The sequence below is a fragment of the Chrysochloris asiatica genome, unplaced genomic scaffold (genome assembly GCF_000296735.1).
Source record: "Chrysochloris asiatica unplaced genomic scaffold, ChrAsi1.0 scaffold00267, whole genome shotgun sequence".
Lineage (NCBI taxonomy): Eukaryota > Metazoa > Chordata > Mammalia > Afrosoricida > Chrysochloridae > Chrysochloris > Chrysochloris asiatica.
This window is the reverse complement of record NW_006408785.1, coordinates 3,634,768-3,654,507: the sequence shown is the minus strand read 5'-3', so window position 1 is coordinate 3,654,507 and position 19,740 is coordinate 3,634,768. Positions and strand designations below refer to the sequence as shown.

General features: G+C 37.3%; 1 protein-coding gene across 1 annotated transcript in view; it reads right to left on the bottom strand.

Annotated features, from left to right (window-relative positions):
• The window catches only part of LOC102832836 (potassium voltage-gated channel subfamily H member 8-like), a gene marked incomplete at its 3' end in the record, with an annotated part of 520,053 nt that overhangs the window by 246,520 nt on the left and 253,793 nt on the right, over positions 1-19,740 (bottom strand). Inside the window, exon 3 of the mRNA XM_006874245.1 lies at positions 4,989-5,120. Within this exon, the coding sequence (XP_006874307.1) occupies positions 4,989-5,120 (132 nt within the window). The remainder of the gene's footprint in view (positions 1-4,988; positions 5,121-19,740) is intronic.

The following is a 19,740-nucleotide window of genomic DNA, read 5'->3' as shown; positions in this document are numbered from 1 at the left end:
ATCAGTTGCTGGATAAAGCATATCAAGTTTGGTAAGGTCAGAGAAAAAGAGGAAGACACCCCCCAGCAAGATGGATTGGCAAAGTGGCAGCAACAATGGGCTCAAGTGTGGTGGCAATTATGATGTTGACCCAGGACCAGGCAGTGTTTCATTCTATTGTGCAGAGGGTCGCTTGTAGTTGGTACCTACTCAATGGCACTTAACAAAAACAAGAGTTTTCAAGTACTGTGATATGATACTGCTGCAGCTGCTCAGCAACATATCAATATTTTCAAAAATTTATATTGAGTTTTTTTAAAAAAACATAGGCCAAAGGCTACATTTCCTGCAAAATGACATCTAATAGAGAATTTTAAGCTATCTTAAGTATAGGTAAAAAAGATAAATATACATATAATAATTGCTTATAAAATAATACTCATTTGAGAAACAAGATCATTAAACTCTAAAAACATTGGGTACTTGTTACCAAATATTTCAAAAATTTTAAATCATACTTTGCCTCATGTAATTATTGCTATATCTGTGTTGTTGAATTTTTTTTTTTTAATCTTGTCACTCACTTGCACACCAAGCTCACTTCTAGAGAGTCTATTCTGGAGAGTCTATAGGACAAAGTAGAAGTGCCCCATAGAGTTTCCTAGGTTGTATGTTGTTGTTGTTAAGTGCTGCTGAGTCTATGCCTACCCATAGAGACCCTGAATAGGGTTTCCAAGGAGCAGCTGGTGAGCTTGAACTGCTGACCTTGCAGTTCAAACAGCTTTGCAGTCTGGTGCATTAACCCACAGCCCCATGCCAGAACTCCCCTAGGTTATTTATCTTTATAGAAACAGACAAGTCTCATCTTTCTCCTGTGGAGCAACTGGTAATTTCCACCCCCTGACCTTTCTGTTAGCAATCCAATATCACTTAACCCATTGGGTCACACACCCACCTGAATCAAGTGGATTAGGACTTATATTGACCTGTATGGCACTGTGTGTTAAGATGTGGGACTGCTAGGGCGGTTTGATATGCAAGGTGGGTGGTTCAAACTCAAAAGCCGCTCCTCAGAAACCCTATAAAGGGTCTCTATGAGGCAGAAATGACTCAACAGCACTTTACAACAACAACAACAAAGACAGAATAGAACAACTCCACAGAATATTCAAGGCTGTAAATCTTTACGGGAGCAGACAGCCTCATCTTTCTCCTATAGAGCAGCTACTGGGGTTGAAGCGCCAACTTTTTTGGCTAACTGGCCACTGTGCTACCAGAACTCCTTAAAGCATGCCATAGATCATCTTTTGTCTCTAAATCTTGCCAGTCATATTAAAACAAAATAAAACTGTTATTGAGCCCAGGTGAACTGTAAATCAAGCTGTTGTTGTTGTTGTTGTTGTTTTTTTGTTGTTGTTGTTAAGTGCCATTGAGTCGGTTCTGACCCATAGCGACTCTGTACAGAGTTTCCGACGGTGTAAATCTTTACCGGAGTAGAAAGCCTCATCTTTTTCCCGCGGAGCGGCTGGTAGTTTCAAACCGCTGACCTTAAGGTTCACAGCCCGATTCGTAACCACTACGCTACCAGATTATAAGGTAGAATTTTAGATTCCCAATGTATTTGCTACTGGTTCCAGCAGATGCCAGGGAGGTGCTATTATACTCATAGTGACTCCATGTGATAGAGAAGAATGGCACTATAGGTTTCTCTTGGCTGTAATCTTTACAGGAGCAGATCACCATGAAGCTGCTGGGAAAATGGTGGTGCATAACCATTGTGCCAGGAAGATTTCACCCCAGGGACACAGGAGGGCTTTAATCTGATTGACTTTGGAAGGAGAGAGGGCAGTTCCTTGTTTTCCCTTCTCTTTTGGAAGCTTGTGGACTCCATGTATGCCACTATAGGATAAACACTAGACTGCGAATTACAAGGTCAGAAGCTCAAACCCACCAGCTGCTCCTTGGAGACCCCATACAGGGTTGCTATGATTCAGAATCAAGTGGACAACACTTAACAACTGTTGCCTTTGTGCAAGCTCCTACTCTGATCTTTTTCTTCAGGTAGTTAAGGCACATCCAGGAATGTTCTACCTCTGCTGCAGACAGTTCTGACTGTGACTGGCAGTGACTAAGAGGAGTACATTTGCCTGTAGGCATGTGTCACTTTCTTCTCTATTAGTTTTATAAGTAGCAAGAGTACAATTTTGGTTTCTCACATGCCTTATTTTGTGTCAGCTGGTTCAGAACCTAGGTGGGGAAATGGGTATTTTTATTGAACTGTTTCAAATTTCAAATGAATAAATATGAAGGAATTCAAAATGCTTGTGGGGAAAATGGAATTAGAAGATAATAGAATTTGTCCATCAATTTTTTGAAGTTTTTTGTACACTTTATTCCTTTTATCCACTGCAGTCCTCCAAGATGGAGAGTTCTCCCCCACCCACAGACAAGAGGTGCATAAGATACAGACATTAGACATGATCCTAATCTTCAAAGGAAGTCAGATTTATTAAACTGCCCCACAGAAAGCAAAATAATCAGTATTTTTTTTTCCAAGGATAGTTTTCAATTTCTATCTATGTATAAATAGAAGACAGCTTCAAAAATTTTGTGGAAAAATTCTATTATCTGTTCATTTTATTTTTCCACAAACTTTTTAAAGCCTCTTCACATATGTGTTTATATGGATGTATGTGTAAATATATAAGTAAATATATTTAACAAATATTATATATATATGAATAAGTTCTGACTCATATTGGTCTTGTATAGGGTTTCTGAGCAGCAGCTGGTAAGTTTTGAACTACCAACCTCATTGTTCAAACCAATCTTGCGGTCTAGTGCTTACCCTACAGTGCCACATATGTATAGTTATATAATTATGTTCAAAGAATCCTTACCTTCTGTTTTTCTATAACATCAAAAAAAAAAAAGAGCAAAAATTTAAACAAAAATTACACACACTGATTTCTACAATTTTCTGTAATTAGACAGTTTGTAAGACTTGCTCTAATAGCCAAGCAACTTTTATTGTGAGACTGCTCTTCCATGGCAGTATGTAAAATATGCCCTACTAGTCATGCAAATGCATAGGAAAGCAGTAATATATTTGCAAACATTTTAATAAATGGCACACCTGGGGCGGAGGGCATCATACCATGTTAGTTTTTTTATTTATATTGTCACTTCAAAGGACATAATATGTTTAAGATACTCACAAATCCTTTTGAAGAAAGCTGGAGTAAAACTCCATTCCCAAACGTACAGCTTTACTGAAATGTCAAATAACTGATTTTAATAAAGGACTTGGAGTTATTGATATAACCAAGAGGCCAGTAGTTCAAACTCACCAGCTGCTCCTCAGAAACCCTTTTCAGGGTCGCTATAAGGCGGAACTGACTCAAAGGCACTTAACAATTTGAAGGCCCTGGTTGGTGTAACTAGTTAATGCGCTCAGTTGCTAACCAGAAGATTGAAGTGAGTTTAAGAATGAGGTTGAGTCGACCTCTTCCAAGGTGCCTCTGGGTGGATGCAGACCTCCAGTCTTAGAGTAGCAGCAGAGCATGCTAACCATTTGCACCAAATAGGAACTCCTATACCAAATTTAAGGACCTTTGGTAGCGTAGTGGTTACAAATCAGGCTGTGAACCCCAAGGTCAGCAGTTCGAAACTACCAGCTGCTCTGTGGAAGAAAGAGGAGGCTTTCTGCTCCAGTAAAGATTTACCGCCTCGGAAACCCTGCTCAGGGTCGCTATGGGTCGGAACCGACTCGACGGCATTTAACAACAACAACAACAACAACAACGTACCAAATTTAAATCCCAAACCAGATCCACTGTCATCCAGTCAATTCTGACTATAGTGTCCCTGTAGGACACAGTAGAACCTTCCCCATAGAGTTTCCAAGGTGCCAAATCTTTACAGGGCCTCATCTTGCCCCTGCAGAGGAACTGGTGGGTCTGAAACCCAATATTTGGTTAACAGAACAACACTTCACCCACTGTATCACCAAAGTTCCTTGTAGAAAACTTACTACATAGGAAATTCCTACAATGACAATTGTGTTTTTTACTGGTCACAAGAATACCAAATTCAACTTTTATTTTTTAAGAGTAAGATTACACTTTTTTTTTCAATGTAAATTTCTGTTACCCGAAATGAAATTTCAGGGAATTTCTTGAAGAGCTATAACCTTTTGCTATAAGATAAGCAACATAGAACTTTAGGAACACTCCTTTGAAGATAATTTAAAATTCTTATTGTCTTAAACTAGTATACTATTACATACAAAAACACAGAACACAATTTGTTTGCAACAATCCATTCTAAAATAAAATAAAATAAAATAAAAAAACACCTTGTCATCCAGTTAATTCTGATTCATAATGACCCCATAGGACAGCATAGAAACACCCCTATTGAGTTTCCAAGACCATATATTTACACAAATACAATGACACATCCTTTTCCTGCAGAGCAGCTAGTTGGCTAGAATTGCTGACTTTTCAGTTAGCAATTGAGCACTGCCCAACCAGGGTTCCTCAGTTCATTCTAACAACCATTAAACTTGAGTTCTTAATTTTGTGCATAAAAATAAATTTTCCATTACTGAGTTTTGAGCTTTAGCACTTTAGATGAAACTAAGAGATATATTTTTAACCATATCATTTTAATTTCCATTACCAATATCAATTCATTTTTTCCCTTTTTAAAACTAGGTGGTATGAATCCTTATATTCTGATAAATTGTTTTCCTACACTCATCCAATTTGAGTAAGCATATGAACTTAAGGTTCATATCAAATATGTATTTATTAAAAAGAAAAGAATGTAACTGGATTTGGGTCTCTGTGATTTTGGAATAGGCACCAAATACTGACTGCTAACACTTATGAATATTTATCAGTTGCTGTTATTAAAAACACATTTTTTTTTCCTGCTAGAATCTTTGAGTAAACAGTTTCAAAATGTTACTCCATCTGTCAATGTTTTCTGAAAACAGTACAAACCTTCTTTTTTATCTTCTGGAGTAATCTTCACTTTTGTATCTGTTATATCTTTGAATGAGGCCAGAAAAAGAACGACATCTCCTTTCTCATTCTTTATAGGAACAATATCCAATAGGCACCAAAATGGAGACCCTGTAACAGTAATAAAAACACAAGTCAACTACTGTCTCTCTCTTTTTTTCTGTGACGATCTCAATCATTAGTTGCACCATTAATATAATTGTAACTCTTTTCTGTTATCCCAGAACTACTTCCAAAAATCTTATTTTAAATGTCAAATTTTAGATTCCATAAATATCTAGCCTATATGCAAATCTCCTCATTCCCAAAGGAAATGCCTTCTCTGAAAATATGAGAGTATTTTAAATGAAACACTATGCCGATATATTTCTGTTTATGCCATTTAAACTGTGTTTGTTAATGATGTTGATGCTGAAGCATTCCACTGTATCAATTTGCCCCATCTCAATCACTACTTCCTAAGTAAAGAGTTTTGTTTTGTGTGAGTTTGCTAGACATTTATTTATTGTTATTTTAGTGTTGCTGATTGGCTTCTTGCTCATAGCAACCCTGTATAGTGATTCCAAGGCTATAAATCTTTACAGGGGCAGAAAGCCTCACCTTTCTACTGAAGACACTTATTTAGTTAATTTAAAAACTGGTGATTGGGGGAAAAAATCATTGACTGCCCAATGAAGTGACTAAATTCAAAAGAATAAAAAATACCAAGATTTGAGGAGGACGCATATTCATTTCAACTCTTATGCACTGCTGCTGCTGCTGTTGTTGTTGTTGTTGTTGTTGTTATATGCCATGGAGTTGGTTCTGACTCATAGGGACCCTGCATAAGGGTTTCTGAGGCTATAAATCTTTACAGAAGCAGAAAGCCTCATCTTTCTCCTGCGGAACAGCTGGTAGTTTCAAACTGTTGACCATGAGATTAGCAGCCCAATTCATAACCACTACGCTTACCAGAGCTCCTTACGCATTGCTAGGAGGTTGCAAATAAGTACATCTACTTTAGAAACTGTTTGACAGTATGAAGATGCATTCACACAATGCAACACTGAATGAATAATGTACAGTTACTTGCTACCAAGTGGATGAATTTGCTAACAGTGTTGAACAAAATTAGCCAGACAAAAGTGAGTATAGTAAAAACTGAATTAATTTATATAACACACAAAAGCAAAATAAAACAAAACAAAACCCACAAAATTTCCCAGTGGTATGAGAAGTCAGGTTATTGGTTACCTGTGGACACACAGTTACTGGGAGGGGAAAGGTGGAGTGAGAGAGTTTCTGGAATACCAGCCATGTTAGGTTTCTTCACTGGAGTGTTCCAGTTTTAAAAGCTTATCAAATTCTGTACTTCCACTATTAGAATGCTTCAGTATTCATGTATATATATATATATTTCTAAAAATTATTTTTTAAAACCAATCATGAAATTGAATTCCATTTTTAATTAAAAGAACCATAAGAAATATTATCAATAGACTGAAGTTTAAAAATATAGTAGCCAATGGATTTTAACTTAAGAATTATATTTAGTTGCTGTCATTTTGGGGGTGAAAAAAATCCATGCATTTGATTTCCTATTGGTAGGCATCCCTGAACTATTTGAAAATAACGAGAGAACTGCTATAGCTGAAGAACTAAGCTATTAATCTACTGTTCTATACAGTCAAGCAAGGAGCTCTGGTAGCGTAGAGGTTACAAATTGGGCTGAAAACCTCAAGGTCAGCAGTTCGAAATTACCATCTGTTCCATGGGAGAAAGATGATGCTTTCTGGTCCCATAAAGATTTAAAGCCTCAGAAACCCTGTACAAGGGTCGCTATGAGTCGGAACCGACTCCACGGCACAGTAACAACATAACATACAGTCAAAATAACTCTTCATTTTCTTTTAAAGAAAAGCAAAACAAAATGTCAATACTGTGAATTTCTTACTTGGGAAGTAATTCCAAAGTCAGGGTGCAAAATGAAAAAATGAAGCAGAAATACCCTTTATTTTGTCTAGATTTTGAAAATATTATAATAGATGTCTCATAATTTCCAAGAAAATTGATGTGGCCACCCAGTTTTGGAATTTATTCTTTTTCATTTAATTAAGCACCAGATGAAACCATTGATTTGCAGTTTTAAAAAAACACAACATATTTCACTGTAGCTGCTGCTGTTATTTTTATTGAAAATTGTGATACACTTCACAGGCAACAGATGTGTGTATTAAGTACTTTTACTATGAGCCCTGGTATGGCACTGTAAGGTAAACACTACACTGCTAACCATAGGTCATCTGTTCAAATCTACCATCCCCTCTCTGAAACCCTGTACAGAGTGCTATGAGTCAGAACTGACTCGACAGCACCCAAAAACTATACTATATATGATATGCATAAAAAATTACCTGTTTTCTCAAATCTTTCTGATAGTGTCAGATCCATGAATGCCTTCATTTTCCTTTTCTTTTTCATTCATTTGTCTTAATATCTATGTTTTTGTTCTTTAAACGAAACCAAAGCAAACTCACTGCCATCAAGTCAATTACAACTCATATGTTCATTGTTGTTGTTGTTAAGTGTTGTCGAGTTAGTTCTGACTCATAGAGACCATGTATAGGGCTTCCAAGGCATGGCTGGTGAATTGGAATTGCTAACCTTGTGATGTAAACCGACACTGTGGTCCAGTGCTTTAAACCACAGCATTACACAAGGACTTCCATGTGTTCACTAGGGCATGGTAATCCCACTTCAATATGCTACCACCAGACTTCAGGAGACCTGAGAGTCTAAACAAGGCTAAAATACTAATCAGCCAAGTAGCCAGGGGTAGTTAATGAACTTCTCCGGAAGTTGGTTCTCTCAATCACATTCAGTTCAGCGATGAACAAATTAACTCCAGAAATATTGGGATGATAAACCATTTCTATGGTCTATGACTAAAGGAGAAACTTCATAAATGAGCTGCATGTCAGGTCAAACACTACTGTCTTTACCATTCCATACTGACTATTTAAAATGTTATCGATAGGTGGCCACTTCAAATCAGGAGTCTTTTTCACTAGTGTTGTAGCTATGGTGGGGAATGCTGAAGGGGCCAGCAGGCCAAACTACCCATCAGACCACAGAATAATAGTGTAAAATAATGGTGGCATTGGTATGAATCTGATATACAGGTTCACATTGTAAAGCATCTTTCTGTCAATCAACTTGCAAAAACATCCCCAATATCAGAACAGAGCTATTAATTTTCCTGAAAGTCCCTTTTATCTATGCACTCAGACAATCACCATTACTGTCTCCAGTGAGCCTGTGCACAGGAGTAACAAAGTAACCTGGAGCCAGAAAACAGCACAAATTGAGGCGAAAGCCAAGGAAATAGCTGCTGAGAAGGCAATATCCTTTCATCAGCTCTGATGCACTGCCATAATTTTGCATCATGTTCTGAAAGATCATTCTGTCTGTAAGTGACCATGGGATGTGATCTTTGACATTTTGTAACTTCAGTAAGATACTATTAATGTTGGTTCTTCTAAATTCAAGCTTTGTAATGATTTGTCATGAACTAAGCTGTTTGAACTACAAGGTTGGCAGTTCAAGCTCACCAGATGCTCCTTGGAAACCCTATACAGGGTTGTTACGGTTCAGAATCGACTCAGTGGCACTGCACAACAACAACAAGAAGCTGCTGTTTACTTTTCCATTACCTTTTGGGGGATTAAAAGAAAAATTAGGGAACCAGGGTAAGGGTCATATTAAGCCTGATTTCTTCCTTCCTTTCTCCCTCTATTCCTTCCTCTTCCAAATGGAATATGTATACATACAAACTGTTTCATACACATGCCTTTGGGTACTACAAAAGTTAGACACCAAAGTGCATACTCCTCCCTAAACGGATAAGAGCTACCAATCAGTCTCTATTTCCCCAAACTCTTCACACACTTACTCGTCCCTTTCCTATTTTCCTAACTCTTCAAAATGTCTCCCCCAAGTCTTCAAATATAGCTCTCTTCCATCTTGAATATTGCATAACTGCAATCATTCAGGATTGGACTCTCCATCTCTTACCCATGAGAAAAATGATGATCATGCAACTTCTTTAGATTAAGAGTAATTCAGCTACGGAAAAATAAACCCTCCTAAAGTTAAGGTGGGAAGCAGCAAGGCCCTCAACCTCAAATACAGAGAGTCTTAAAAGTATTCTTAAAAAATAGGGTTGGAGGGCAGAAATCTTATGTCATCAAATTTAACTGCTACTGTGTATAGCAGCAGTAATTACTATGTGGGGTCACTGACTGACAAAACAGACAAGGCTCTGCCAGGATTTGAGTTAATAGCACCTTGAATTCCCACATATAAATACAATTGATGGTGAAAAAACGAGGTTTATACCCTATATGGTAAGCCTTATTTTTGGAAATGAAGCAGTACTGACACAGAGCTTAAGTCGAGTGGAAAGTTCCATTATCTTCATTTTGGTACTTACTCTTTTTTTTCTGCCTGGGAAACAAGGGTATAGAAGAATCTGACTTGCTAATATATATAATTGAAAGATGAATTACATGATTTTCCATATATCACCAAAAATATTGTATTATATAGTAACTTGAAACAAATGATAGTTTAGTACAAGGTTAACTGTAAAGTAGAGAACCAGTGAGGATGAGAAAGACCCTAACTGAGCTAGATGGGCACAGTGAACTCAAAATTGTTGTTGTTATGTGCTGTGGAGTCGGTTCCGACTCATAGCGACCCTGTACAGGGTTTCTGAGGATGTAAATCTTTACGGGAGCAGAAAGCCTCATCTTTCTCCTGTGGTTCACAGCCCGATTTGTAACCACTACGCTACCAGAACTCAAAATTGTGGACTCAAATATGTTGCCAGTTGTTGGGATAATACAGGACCTAGCAACATTTCATAATCAACCTGATGACAGTTATTTATCTGTTTCTATGGGTTCAATGTTTGACAATTTAATATAAATAAAAATTGAGTTGTGAATTTTCCCACTTTATGGGAAATGACTTTTTTAATGACTGCGCCATCTGACAGAAATTAAGTCATATCCCTCAATGTCACACAACAGCACAAAGCAAGATATGGACATTTTACATACCTTAATTTTTCTTATATCAAGCAGGATTTTGATTGGATTTTTAAATGATAAATATGCATGATCTTTACTTTTGAATGGATTTTTAAATGATAAATATGCATGATCTTTACTTTTTAAAAATTATGACAACAAAAATATAATATCCTGAAAATAAACTGTATCAGGATCATATTACTTAACCATTTCCAGTGCTCCTCATATTTTACATTAAGTCTGATGTGTCTTGTTCTGTACAACGACTGTTTTAGTATTACTACTACAGAGTTGCTAGTTTTCAGAAAATAGTGAATATATGAGGGAATATCAGAAAGTTTGTGGGAAATCCCATTATCTTTTCATTCCATTTTTCCAGGAACTTTTTTAAGTCCCCTCATATATTGGGGTGGGATTGGGAATAGAGGTGATGATGAGTAAAGGAGGACACTATTAATGATAGCTGGATTATAGGACACTTGTATTTGAAGCACAAAGTGTGGGGCACTGATGTGAGTGTATTGCTGAACACCTAGTTGTCCCTCATCTTTATCTCACTCGCTGCTCTCTTATTCTGGCCTCAATCATCGCACTTCCTCTTCAGAAATGTTCTCTTTCCTGATTTCAGTCTTTCTCCTATGTTGCTTCCAATAAGTTTTAAAAATATAGGGTCCTGATTAAAAATATCCAATGACATTTCACTGATTAGGAAAACATTAGCATAAAATTCTACACTCATTAGTATGAAAGGGTGATTTTCAAAGGACTAGAAAAGGATATAAGTGAGTAAGGAAAAGCTTGAAAAGATAAAGGAAGTGCTATATTAAAAGGGAGTCCTGGTGTGGCACTGTGGGTTAATGCACTGGACTGCAATGCCAGTTTGAGTCGTAAGGTTGTGATTCAAGTTCATGCTCACCAGCTGCTCCTCAGAAGTCCTATATAGGGTTGCTATGAGTATGAACTGACTCGACAGCACTTAACAACATCAATATTAAAAAGGGGGGAGACAGTCCCTTGGAGTAACTGGAGATGCACAGAAGACCAACCTCCACAGCAGCCTCCCCAGCTCTTCTTTGTTTGTGTAGTGTAGTAAAGTACTCTAGTAAGGAGCTCTGGTAGCGTAGTGGTTACAAATTGGGCTGCTAATCTCATGATCAGCAGTTCAAAACTATCAGCTGTTCCATTAGAGAAAGATATGGCTTTCTGCTCCCGTAAAGATTTACAGCTTTGGAAACCCTATGCAGGGTCGTTATGAGTCGGAACTGACTCCATGGCACATAACAACAACTCTAGTAATTGTGAACACCCATTACAAGAACAAAAGCTTCACCCTTTCTGTAATGAACACCTCTGTTGCAGACCATCAAACCTACAGAGCATTCCAGACATGTAAGTTTTTGCTCAGTCTCCACTGAATATACCCTGAGTACACAACCCTCCTCCAATGTTCCCAGTATACTCGTGAACCAAAGTGTCCCTGGCACCTTGTGTAGCAGTGGGGACACATAGCAGAGTTGGCCAGAGATGAACTGACCAGCTGGAAACATCCTTGAGCAGGACTGTGTCAAAGGACCCATTTCAACTTAATGTTTAATGAAAAATAATGAGTTCCTAAAGCAATGGAGCCTTGGTGTGGCACTGTAGTATAATCACTGGACTACTAACCACAAGGATGATAGTTGAAACCCACCAGCCAATTCTTGGAAACCTTGTACAGGGTTGCTATGAGTTGAAACTGAGTTGGTGGCACTGAACAACAATAAAGTAATGTAGTTTAATTTTGTTTTCTGTATAGAAAAATAGAATAGACACAAAATATTAAAAGTGGTACAGTGTTCACTTGCTGCTTCCTTATTTCTTCTCAACATCCTTATTTTTATTAGACCTAGAATAAGAAGGAAGGAGTATATAGTGGGAATCTGCCAACTCTAATGATTTGAGATAAGAAATGTAAGAAGTATAAGACTAGAACAAGAAGAGTGACTAGTTTGTATTTCTGGAAAGATATATTTTCAACGTTCTCCAAGATTTGAAAGATATGTTCCAACACTATTACTTTTCAAATGTTGAGAAAAATTCCATAATATCTATACATCTACATTGAGTCAGAATAGCTAGGGAGAAAAAACAAACTCAGAGGCAGAACCTACAGAATATCAAAACAGGTGATTTGAACACGTCAAGTTGTTTTTGCTTTGTTATTTGCTTTTCCATTTTGCTCTAAGTTCTGTGTCTTCTTTAAAAAAAAAAAAAAAGCTTTATTCCTGTACCAGGGGTATATATTAGTCATCTCTAAGAAATCCGGTGCAGTGCTGTGGGTTAATGCATTGGACTGCAAGGTTGATTTGAATTGCCGGGTTGGCAGTTCAAGTTCACCAGCCACTGTTAGGAAACCCTATGCAGGGTCGCTATGGGTTAGAACCGACTGAACAGCACTTAGCAACAACAACAACAACAAAAAACCCCCACAAGTCTTTAATAATTATGAATAAGAGGAGCTTGGTGGTGGTTATGTGCTGTGGAGTTGGTTCTAACTCATAGCGACCCTGCACAGGGTTTCCAAGGCTGTGAATCTTTTCGGCAGCAGAAAGCCTCCTCTTTCTCCCGCAGAACAGCTGGTAGTTTCAAACTGCTGAACTTAAGGTTCGCAGCCCTAATCGTAACCACTACGCTACCAGAGCTCCATAAGAGGAGCTTGCGAACCCAAAATCCAAAAAAAAATATGCCCAAGACGTGCTTTAATAAATATTAACAGCATCCTTAATCCACAAATCACTTCCTGGATCTATTAACCACTCATCTATACGTCTGTGACATTGTGGAGGCTTGAGTGCTGCTATAATGCTGGAAGTTATGACTCCAGTATTTTAAATACCATCAGGATCATCCATGGTGGACAGGTTTCAGTGGTGCTTCCAGACTAAAACAAATGAGTAAAATAGGATAGGCAGTTCATGTTTAAGGGATTAGCTGTTGAAAACTCATGATTTCATGATAGCAGTGGAACATTGTCTAATATAATACCACAAAACAAATCCCTCAGGCTGGAAGGCACTCAAAATATGACTGGGGAAGAGCTGCCTCCTCAAAGTAGAGTTAACTTTAGTCATCTGGATGAAGCAAAGCTGTCAAGATCTGTTCTAAACTGGGAAAGACTCAAAATTTGAGTCCTGGTGTGGCGCTGTGGGTTAATGCGCCAGACTGAAAAGTCGTTTGAACTGCAGGGTTGGTGGTTCAAGCTCACCAGCTGCTCCTTGGAAACCCTATACAGGGTTGCTATGGGTTGGAATTGACTCAACGGCACTTAACAAAAACAACAACAAAATTTGAAGAAATATCTGCAAATATTCTTTAATAATCAAAACATGGAATGTACAAAGCATAGAACTCAGAAAATTGGAAGTCATCAACAATGAAATGGAATACATAAGGTTTGATATCCTGGGCATTATGGTTAAGTGGCATCGAGTGAGTTCCAAACTGATACCAGCCCTGTATAGGGTTGCCAAAGAGAGGCTGGTGGGTTTGAACTGATGTCCTTGTGGTTAATAGTCTAGTGTCTATTCAATAGTGTCACACCAGGGTATTATTAAGCTAAAATGGACTACTATTGGCCATTTTGAATCAAAGGATCATATGATTAATTATATCAAGAATGACCAATCGAAGAGGAATGATGTTGCATTCGCTGTAGAAAAGAACATTTCAAGATCTAGACCACTGTCTGTGATAGGATAATATCTGTATACCTACAAGAAAGACCAGTTAATACATCTATTATTCAAATTTATACACAAACCACTAAAGTCAATGAAGATGAGATTCAAGAATTCTACCAATTCTTCAGCCCGAAATTGATCAAATATGCAGTCAAGATGCATTGATAATTACTGATGCTTGCAATGCAAAAGTTGGAATAAAAGAAGAAGAGTCAGTAGTTTAAAAATCTGGATCCAATGACACTGAAGATTCCATGATAAAATCTTGTGACTTATTCATTGCATATACCTTTTTCAGTAACACAAATCGTGACTATATATATGGCTCTCTTCAGATGGAATATACAGGAATCAAAATGACTGCATCTGTGGAAATAGATGATGGAGAAGCTCAATATCATCAGCTTTAACTAGGCCAGACCAAGTGTGGAACAAACTGTCAAGTGAAAATATGTAAGTTCAGGTTGAAATGTAAGAAAATTAAAACACTACATGACAGCTAAAATACAACTGTGAGTATTTAGAGGCCTCAAGAACATATTTGACACATTCACCAATGGCTAAGTACCAGAAGAGTTGTGGGATCCCATCAAGAACCTCATACATGAAGAAAGCAAGATGTCATTAAAAAGCAGGAAAGAAAGAAAAGACCAAAATGGATGTCAGAAGAGACTCTGGAACTTGCTCTTGAACACTGAGTAGCTAGAATGAATGGAAAAGGTATTGAAATAAAAGAGCAGAACAGAAAATTTCAGAAGACATCACAAGAAGACAAAGTAAAATGCTGTAATGAAAAGTACAAAGATCTACAGTTAGGAAACCAAAAGGGATGAGCATGTTCAGCATTTCTCAAACTGAAAGAACTGAAGAAAAAAATACAAGCCTCCACTAGCAACAGGCCAAATATTGAACGACATCTAAATCACTAAATGAAGATGAAAGGATTGCACAGAGTTACTACCAAAAAGGATTGCTCAACATTCAACCATTTCCAGCAGGAGCACTGAAATGATGATATTGAAGGAAGAAGTCCCAGCAACATTGTAGACACTGGCAAGCAACAATGGTCCAGGAACTGATAGGATACCAATTTAAATAACAATTTCAACAAACTGATGCAGCATTGAAAGCATTCATTAGTCTATGCTAAGAAATATAGAAGACAGCTACTATGCCAACCAATAGTAAGAGATTCATATTCAAAGGAAAGCAATCCAGCAGAATGTGGAAATTATGAACCAATATCATATCACATGCAAGCAAAATTTTTCTGAAGATAAGTCAAAATGGTTGTAGTAGTACATTGACAGGGAGCTGCCACAAATTCAAGCCACATTCAAAAGAGGACCTAGAATGAGGGATATCACTACTGACAACAGACGTATTTTGGCTGAAAGCAGAAAATATTATAAAGATATTTATTTATGCTTTACTGACTATGCAAAAGCTTTCATTTGTGGATCATAACAAACTATAGATATCATTGTGAAGAATGAAAATCCCAGAATATTTAAAACGTGTTCGTGAGGCACTTTTAGATAGACATTGAAGCAGTCATTCAAAAAGAACAAGGGGATGCTGAATGATTTAAAATCAGGAAAGGTGTGCACCAGGGCTGTATCCTGTTACCATATTTATTCAATTTGTACACTGAGCAAATTATCCGAGAAGCTAAATTATATGAAGAAGAATGTGGCATTAGGATTAGAGGAAGGTTCATTAACAATCTGTGATATTCAGATGACACAACCTTGATACTGAAAGAAAAGATGACTTGAATCATTTACTGGTGAAAATGAAAGATTATAGCCATTAGCATAGATTGCACCTCAATGTAAAGAAAATTAAAATCTTCACAACTGAACCAATGATAGAGAAAAGATTGAAGTTGTCACATATTTTATTTTACTTGGATCTACAACCAACATTCAGAGAAGCAGGTGTCAAAACATCAAATGACACATTTCATTGGGCAAATATGCTGCATAAGACCTCTTTAAAGTGTTAAAGAGCAAATATGCCATTTTGATGACTAAGATGCACCTGACCCAAGTCATGGTATTTTCAATCACCTCATATTCATGTGAAAGTTACACAGTAAATAAGGAAGGCTAGAGAAGAACTGATGCATTTGAACTATGGTGTTGGATAAAAATATAAAATATATTTCTGTCCTACCAGAAGAACCAGCAAATCTGTTTGGAAGAAAGTAGAACAATAGTGTTATTTACAAAAATGGATGGTAAGACTTCATCTCATGTCCTTTGAACATGTTATCAGGAATGCACAAGCTTTAGAAAAAGATGCCATGTTTGATAAAATGGAGGGCAAGCGAGAAAGAGGAAGATCTTCAACATGCACAGACACAGTGACTGCAACAATGAGCTCAAAACATAACCAAAACACGAATAGGAAGGACCTCTATTTGAAACAAGATTCTGTTACTTTAGTTCAGAGAACGGTACAAGACTAGTCAATGTCTCATTCTTTTGTACACAGGGCTGCTATGAGTTGGAATTGACTTGATGGCACCAAACAACTACAACAATATAGTTATTTCTTAATTTAAGAAAACCAAACAGGTTTGGATGATAAACACATAATTCTTACCTACAAGCAAAAGAATTTCCTAGGTACAGCTAAACCCAAATTCAGTTTGGGCAGGTTTAAAGGAAGACCCAGAACAATAAAGTATAGCTCCATCAATAAAAATAAAATCTTAAAATACACTGCACACAACAAATACCTCATCATAGATGTCATTTAGTAAGCTTCTATTATGTGCTACAAGGAGTTCTGGTGACACAATAGTTAAATGCTCAGCTGCTAACCAAACAGTTGGCAGTTCAAACCCATCCAGCAATAGTGAGTGATTGTTATCAGGACTGACTGTGAAGGTTGGAAATGTAAAGGTAGACATTTTATAGCAAGGAAGGAAGTGATTAACTTTTCAGTCTAGGAGCAGAGGTCCCTAGGACCATCAACGGAGAAGAGCCGAGAGCGGGACCCTACCCAGAGAAACAATGATGCCTGAGATGGAGGCAGAGACGATGACGTGGAGTGATGGAGCAGCTGGGGGCTTTGGATCCAGACAGGGAGAGTGACTGTGTGCTGAATACTGGGGGCAGGGGGGAGGGATAGCGTAGGGGGCAGGCTTGCAGGGTATACCCTTTGGTTGGTTGATGATGCATGAAAGGGATTGTAACCATGGCAATGATACGATATACGATAGAATGAATGTAAAACTAATGTTCTCCCATGTAAATTATCATTTAATTCACAATAAAACACTATTTAAAAAAAAAAAATCCAAAAGCTCGGCAGGAGAAAAGACCTTGTGATCTCTTTCTGTAAAGATTAGAGCCAAGACAACCTTATGCGGAAGATGTGCTCTGTGCTACAGGGTCACTAAGAGGAAAAATCAATTAGTAGCACCTAACAACAACAATATGTGCTATATAAACATTGTGCTACATTACTTTTCATGTACTTGAATCTACACTTCTACTGGTCAATATTTTACCAAACGAAACTGCATTTTACAATGATAGAAACTGATATGTGTAATAACTTTCTCAAGGGTCACACAGCTAATAAGTGTCAGATCAGTATTTGAACATAAATCTAAACTTAATTTTCAAACTTTGTTTTACTATAATATTCTATGTTTTGCTATTATACAGAAGGCACATGAATAACCCAGAATGTATAATGTTTTAAGAATTTAGTTTCACATTCAATTCTTCTTTCTACTAATGCTAGGGCGCATAATGATACATATTATTTTTTTAAATACCGTATTACAAGAGAAAAGTAAGCAAGTCCTTTGTAAAATCAAAATTATACTCAATCCTAAAATAAGAGTAGTTAGAAACTCTATTTGAAATAAGATCCTGTTACTATAGTTCAGACTAAAATACATTCTTCAGATTAAAATCCAAACTAGTTGCCAGTGAGCTGATTCTCACTCAAAACTATATATTTTGTGTCAGAATAAAACTGTCACAAAGGGTTTTCCATGGCTGATTCTTTAGGAGTAGATTTCCTGGCATCCTGAGAAACCTCTAGATAAGACTTGAACCACTAACTTTCAGTTAGCAGCCAATCTTGTTAATCATTTGCATCATTCAAGGACTCCTTGAATTATGATAAACAAAACAAAAATCCCTGCCTTCAGGTCAACATTTAGATACATGGTGCTATTTCTTAAATTTGTTTGAGTGTCATGAGAAACAATGGGTTGAGAAACCAATGATGCTGTTTTTAGTTCCCAAGTTCAGACAAAGATAATATTTATACACACTTCATAATTACAGCTTATAGTTGCTTAATTTGTTCATGTTTTCTGCACTGTCTTGTGACCTCATTCTCAATGTCTTTGTCTGTTCCTTCCTCCCAGTATGTATCCGTTTCTGGCTCTCCTAGGAATCTTCAGAAATGGTGTGTCGTGGCAGCTTTGGGACATCTAACAATATGCTCTGGGATTCACTTCTTCTAAGACTGGAAGTGACAAAGAAAATAAGCCCCAATCAATGACTGAGCCATGGCTTTCTCTTTACAATGATCCTCAGGGGAAAGACAGCAAGAGCATATGATGGACAATTGCTAGTGAGCAGTAAAATATCTGATCCAATAGGCTTGGTTTCATGATTGCTACTTGTAAGCTACTTCTTTCTGAGAGCAAGGCACTGAAACAAACTCACTCCCTTGGTACTAGACTTCAAGAAATGCAATTTAAGATTTCTTCAAACTTGCAGTTGTTCTGTGAAAAACAACTTCCTTTAAATGAGTATTTGAGGTTCATGTTAACCCTCTCTAATTGCAGAAAGCTTTACTTGGAGAAATCTATGTTCTTTGCAGAGCAAGGGGAATAATTGTTAGTTCCAATAAGCATAATGCCTGTCTGAACTCAGCCTGGTTAACATAGTTTGGCACTCTGGGACTAGCTAGTTTAAGCTAAGAAAGTTTAGGAAAGAAAATATTAGGAGAATATTTTGCAAACAATTGGACATAAAATTATTCATTTATTCAACAAATATTTGAGTCCTTGCCATGGTAGACACTTTTCTAAATGTTTGAATGCCTCCATGAATAAAACAGAAATTGGTCTCTGTCCTCTGCCCTGGAAGAGCTTATATTCCATTGGAAGAGACAAGAAATTAAAAAATAATCATGATAAAGAAGTAACGAGTATAGTTTATCAGGAGTCTATAACTGTTATCACAAAAAGCAAAAGCAATGTAGGAAAAGAGGATATAAAATGTGGGAGAAGAGGGTGTAGGACTGTAGCATGACATTCTTCAGGTATTATTCATGAAGGTGCCACTTAATATTAATGGACAACCAGGTTTGCTACCTCAGGTCCTCTAAGAAGCAAACGATGAGAAAATCATGATGTAGGTCTAAGATAACTGAAGGAAAAGGGGAAATAATAAAAACAACTGATTAAAATATCATAGACTTCACTGCAGTTGTAAGGAGATTTGGAAGTTATCAAGTCAAATTGCCCATTTGACCCTTACAGTGATTTCACACCTACCGGAACAGGTCCACCTTGCCTTCCCTAGTTGCTAATTCATTGGCTATGAGCAGTCCTTGAGAATCTTAATCTCTGGGTCTCAGAGAACAGAAGCTGGGGTAATCAGTCAACTACTATTCCATAATCAAAGATCTGGATGGGGCAACAAGATGGAGGATTGGGTAGACATGCAGTTAGGAGCTCCGTCAGCAACAACACAGAATACTGGACCAAGCAGGTTCAGGGGATGGTGCTAGAACTCTGAGCCACATATAAAAGAAAATTTAAAAGCTTGGAAAGCTTACAGTTAGGAGAATTTGCAGCAGAATCAAGAAATCCAATGCTTTCTAATTCAAGACACTCAGGTGCTCCCGGAGCCACCATCTTGGGAAAGACCAAGCAGGGGATAGATCAGAACA